This window comes from Microcaecilia unicolor, chromosome 4, assembly GCF_901765095.1.
Source record: "Microcaecilia unicolor chromosome 4, aMicUni1.1, whole genome shotgun sequence".
Taxonomy (NCBI): Eukaryota; Metazoa; Chordata; class Amphibia; order Gymnophiona; family Siphonopidae; genus Microcaecilia; species Microcaecilia unicolor.
Window position 1 is genome coordinate 210644728 of NC_044034.1, and position 6000 is coordinate 210650727.

At 43.3% G+C, this 6000-nt stretch overlaps 1 protein-coding gene across 1 annotated transcript in view; it reads left to right on the top strand.

Moving 5' to 3' along the window:
• The window catches only part of PSMD13 (proteasome 26S subunit, non-ATPase 13), a 40775-nt gene extending 38153 nt beyond the window's left edge, over positions 1 to 2622 (top strand). Inside the window, exons 11-13 of the mRNA XM_030199514.1 lie at positions 815 to 895; positions 1141 to 1257; positions 2046 to 2622. Of these exons, the coding sequence (XP_030055374.1) occupies positions 815 to 895; positions 1141 to 1257; positions 2046 to 2141 (294 nt within the window). The 3' untranslated portion in view covers positions 2142 to 2622. The remainder of the gene's footprint in view (positions 1 to 814; positions 896 to 1140; positions 1258 to 2045) is intronic.
• The last annotated feature ends 3378 nt before the right edge of the window (positions 2623 to 6000 follow it).

Sequence of the window (6000 nt, forward strand, 5' to 3'; positions counted from 1 at the left end):
AAGCTCAGTCTTGGTCATGTTTAGTTTCAGATGGCGGTGAGATATCTAGGCAGCAATTTCAGACAGGCAGGCTGATACTTTGTCCTGGATTCCTGCTGAAATTTCTGGTGTGGAGAGGTAGATCTGGGAGTCATCAGCGTAAAGGTGATACTGAAAACCATGGGATGAGATCGGAGTAACAAGGGAAGAAGTATAGATGGAGAAAAGAAGAGGTCCCAGGACAGATCCCTGAGGTACACCAACTGATAGTGGGATAGAAGTGGAGGAGGATCCACCAGAGTATACACTAAAAGTATGATGGGAGACAGAAGAAGAAAACCAGGAAAGAACAGAGCCCTGAAATCCAAGGTAGGACAGAGTATCAAGGAGTAGGCTGTGATCAACAGTGTCAAAAGCGGTAGATAGATCGAGAAGGATGAGGATAGAATAGAGACCTTTGTATCTGGCAAGAAACAGGTCATTGAGACTTTTTCAAGTGCTGTTTCATGCATATTCATTGTGGATATCCTGAAAACCTGACTGGCAGGGGTACTCCAGGACCGGGCTTGGGGAACAGTGGGTTATGGGGACCCCCCCCCCCCTCCAGCAGTGAAGAATAGGTATCATCAGACCCAAGCTGTGGCAGGGCAAGAGTGACATTTGAATCTGGAGCTTTTTATGTTTAGGATTAAGAGAGATGTGCCTTATGTTTGTGTTTGCTGGTAAGCATTTGGTGCATTTGAGGACTCAATAATTTTCTTTCTCCTCTTCCTGTTAGCTCTGATGAGTCTTTCTAGTTTGTTGTGCATGACTTCTGTGTTCTCCTCTGATTCAGATGACCTTCACACGTCCTGCCAACCACAGGCAGCTGACCTTTGAAGAGATTGCCAAGAGTGCGCAAGTCACCATCAACGATGTGAGTTCTGTGCCAGTTGCAGCAAGCATTAGCACTGAGAGGAGACAGGGGGAAGGAGAGAGAAATGAGACTCTCATCCTACAAACGGGGGAACTATTTTCTGCTGAGGGTAGGACTGCCATTGGGGCTTCTCTCCCCTTCAGCAGCACCCGTAAACATTTAGATGTCTTTTCTATAAGATGACATGCAGGTTTTAAGGTATATTCATAAATATGCATTTTCCCTCTTCCCCCCCATTGGTTCAGGTGGAACTGTTGGTGATGAAAGCTCTCTCGGTGGGGCTGGTGAAGGGCAGCATTGATGAAGTGGATAAGAGGGTGCACATGACATGGGTACAACCACGTGTCTTGGATTTACAACAGGTAATACAGCATTGCGTTCTACAACAGGAGCAGCACGATATATAGTGTGCTACTTGGTCATCAGAATGCCAAGTATAGGGAGGTTTAAGTAACACAGCAGACTCTGCCAAGACAATGTCAGTGAGCGAAGAGGCAAGATAGAATTGTGGTCCCATTGGGGCTACGAAAAAGCAGAGGGGGCAAGGGTAGATCTTGGGCAGGAAGCAGATAAAAAAATAACTATCATGATGAGTTAAATGTCTGATAAGGACTTGCAGAGCTAACTTGGGGTACACTGGTATGGAAGCCACTGCAGAATTGGCTTCATGCATTAGATCCTTCTCTTCTTTCCCCCCCCCCCCCCCCCCCCCATTACTGGAATGTTTTCCTGTTTTGCAAAATGAACCTCTGAGGTAGGGAGAAAATTTTTTAGCCTAATCTTACTGAATACCTTCACTAGAAAACACTTTACAGGCATGCGAGCCAAAATGAATACATCATTCCAAGGCTTAACATATCCTATGCAGTATGAACAAACTGTCCAAGTTGAAGAAGAGAACACAAAGTTCTGACCAGAGCGGTATAGTCCTCTGTTGATCACTTTGCTTTTAAGGTCGGCATTTCCTTTGTGTACTTGATAGACAATTCTCGAGTTGCTTTTTAAACGTTGCTTCTAGCTACGGTGCCGTCACTTCTGTTAATAATTTAAGTATGGACGACAGACTCTCGCATCATGGCAGTATAAGAGTGTTTGCAGCTCTCATATCAGATTCTGATCTGTAGCTAAGGTCTCCCATTCTCTTTTGTAGATTAAAGGCATGAAGGACCGACTGGAGTTCTGGTGCACAGACGTGAAAAGCATGGAGATGCTGGTGGAACACCAGGCCCACGATATCCTGACCTAAAGAACTTTGCACTGCTGGCCTTGGATTAGCATTCTCCCTGAATCAGTTGGAGCACTGTACAAGCTGCTGTCTCGGCAGCATTTGATAAGTAGGTGAGGGTAATATGCATTCTGGAATAAGTGCTCCCTCTGACTTTGGTACTACTGGCTATATCCCTCTTTGGGACAGTGGTGGTGACCTGGAGGCTTGGGAGGAAGAGATTATTCCACATTAGTTTGGCCCTAGAGCAGAAAGTTGCCTATTGCCACTGCAGCACTGTGTACTCTACTTCTTCAAAAGTTGTAGTGAGATACTTCTTGAGGTTGTAGAAAAGCTATTGGCTGAGTGGTTTGGCCCTCTCTTCCTCAACTACCTTGAATTCTGCAATATATTAGTATTGTTCTTTCCAGTTTGGTTATTTGCTCGTTTAAGTAAGTATATTATACATACAGACCGTGACACATCACTGTTCAATACAAGTTAATAAACTGATTTTACAGAATGTTTTGCTTTTCAGCGTGTCTGGATTCTAAAGCTTACAAGTTCCATGATGTGCTGTAAAATATTTTTATTAGATTTCGTAATATACCGCCTTTCTATGGTTCACATACTTCTCTGTCTCTAGTGGGCTCACAATCTAAGTTTTTGTACTTGGTGCAGCGGAGTGTTAAGTGACTTGCTTAGGGTCACAATGAATCACGCTGGGTTCTTAAGCCACTGCACTAATCATTAGGCTACTCCTCCCTCTTGTCATAGCACCAGCATTCTAAGATGGGAATGTTTCCACCTATCAGTGCAGTTTCTTGTTTTACATACAGATAAAAGGCAGAAAGGAAACACTTGGAACCAGTGAAATTGTGCTCAGTTGAAAGATGCTGTCTACATTTCTTGCTTGCTTTCTCCAATATTACAAGATGACATCTTACACCATAAGAGACTTTGATCCTAAGAATGGCATATCCACTTGTGATGATGGATGGAGGAAGTGACAAAAGGCAGGAGCACACACCTTGAGCTTTGGCTTTAATTTTTTGCTCCTCAGTAACCAGCTGTGAACCAGAAATTGCAGTACCAAACTACTTCCTAAAGCTTGTCACCTTCTTTGCTGTTCCCCCCATTCAGTCTACTGACACCAGGGCCCAAACATTAGAGAGCAATATTTAGTCTGACAGCTTGAGCGTCTCAAAAATGGAGATAGATTCAATCTTTTGTTTTGGGTTTTTTTTTTTTGCAATTGGGATCATAAAGAAACAATGCCTGTGCAAAAGGCATTGGAAAAGAAATAAATAATTCAGAGCTGTTTTACATCTCTGTGACATTAGTTAAAACTAAGATGACAGCTTTGGTGCCAGGGCTTTGTTGGCAGCAAGTGTGTGGCTGGCTCTCTGTTTCCTTCCTGCAGCAGCATGAGACCCTGTGAACTGGCTGTTTGCACTCTTATGAAAAATAATAAGCTTAACAGTATATAAGCATGTGCTCATATGGTTTGTGAACAGCACAGCCATCTAATTGATCTAGTCTGAGTAATTCAGCCTCCAGCAACCATTCACCACTGCTCTTCTCAGGCTTTCAAGTGTTCTTCATAGGTAATTCTTGACAGTGCCTTAAGCTGATGAAGCTTTCCATTTAATTATGCGCGTAAGTTTCATGACATCCCAAATGCATATGTCAGCTTAATCTGAATGTAGCAAGATGGCATGTATTTCTGCATCCAAGTTCACATTACTGCGTCTTTTTACCTATGCATGGATATTATGTGTGTAAATTGACCAGCAGTGGAAGGTTACAAGTACACAAGTTGAGCTTTCAGAACTAGAATGAGAAAAGGTACAGAGAAGAATGACCACAATGATAAAGGGGATGGAAAGGCTAAAGAAGTTAGGGTTTTTCAGCTTGGATAGAACTGAAGTGGAGATATGATACTCCTCTTTAAAATCATGAGTGAAGTAGAATAGGTGTCAGTTTCAAAAATGATCAAGATTAGGGGACACATCATAAAGTTACTAAGTAGGACATTTAAAACAAATCAAACAAAATATATTTACTTCTTAATTTATAATTAAGCTCTGGAATTTGTTGCCAGAGGATGTGGTAAAAGCAGTTAGCGTAAAGTCCATAATCTGTTATTAAAACAGACCTTAAGAAAGCCACTGCTTATTCCTGGGGGTAAGCAGCATGAAATCTTGCTATTTTTTGGGATCCTGCCTGGTACTTGTGACCTGGTTTGAATACTGGGCTTGCTGAACCTTTAGCTTGACCTACTGTGGTGACTGTTATGAATAAAAAGGATGTGGATGGAAACGAGCAAAGCCAAACACACATCTCCATGCCTCAAGCAGTATCTGTCACTAACACATTCAAATTCAAGCGGTCTTTCACATACACACTAATGGCATCTGTTCCTCACAGAAGCACACAAAGACTCCGTCTTGCATAAAGAACCACCCACCACTTTTGCATCTCTCACACAGACAGTTTGGAAATTTTGTATGGATCATGAAGGTCATCTTTCTGATCATGTTCTGTTTTAAAACCTCTCTGGTAATCTGGAATGTGATTTCCTGTTGGATGAAGAGAGAAAGCCCAGCGAACCACCAGAAACAGAGAGCCACAGCAGCTTCAGACTTGGAGGAGTGGCCTAGTGGTTAGTGTGGTGGACTTTGGTCCTGGGGAACTGGGTTCGATTCCCAGTGCAGGCACAGGCAGCTCCTTGTGACTCTAGGCAAGTCATTTAACCCTCCATTGCCCCAGGTACAAATAAGTACCTGTATATAATATGTAAGCCGCATTGAACCTGCTATGAGTGGGAAAGTGCGGGGTAGAAATGTAACAAAAAAAAACGAACAGAAGCAACTCTCAATGAAAATATGCAAAATTCCCTAATTTGGGGGCATGGAAACATGTTTGATGTACAGTGCTTGCTTTCAGATTTCTTATAAGTGTGTTGTTCTAGCAATAGAAAGCGTTTATAATTTAAACCACGCATAACTCCACTGAAACCTTTTATGACAGGGTCAGGTTGTTAATTGAGAGTTTTATTATACAGAGAAGTGGCAGCTTTTCGAAGATGGTGTTTTCTGGGTGCTGCACTCATATGGTAATGGTGAAGGCCACTGCTCCCCTTTACTGTTCTGGTCTGCGCTTGTAGTCCTCCAAGTGGGTCAGTATCCAGCCTGATGGGACCAGGAAGGTTATGAACATCGCAGTCAGACCAATTGCCTGTTCCTAAGGAGAAGAAATAGAATAGCACGTGTTTTAAAATGGTGGAAGAAGCAAGCAGGTATTCTTACTTAACCACAGCAGGACTTGTCTTCCCCCTGCAGACAGATTTAGGGAACAGTTGGTTTAGAACATATATTTTTGATCTTTCCTTCCTAAAATGTAATCAAAAGATCTTAAACTGTATTTTGCCTAGAGGTTGACTGAAACCAATGCAAAATCTGAGTTTTGGCAGAAAATTCCTTGTGCATTTTCGACAGAAACTGTAGCCCCCACTGCTATTGTCACAAGCTCTACCCTCCTTCCCAGACCTACCTTTTAAAAACCCTGGTGGTCTAGTGGCCTCCCAGGGCAGGAGCATCGCAAATTGCTCTTGCCCCTGCTGGTTGCATTGTGAAAATGGCAACCGCAACTTCTCGTGGCCACCCTTTTGGAATTGGGAATGGCTGAGGCAGGAAGTTGCTCATGCCATGCCCAATTCCCCAAAATGGCAGGGACAGGAGCAACTCGGGATGCCCCTGTTCTGAAGAGGCCAAAAGACCACCATGGTAGGCACAGGGAGGGCCTATGGAGGGGGAAGGAGGGTGGAGTTGGTAGGAGGTCTAAGGAGGGAATGGATTTTCATTTGGGTGGTGGCTCAGGGGTATATGCTTGCAGTGGG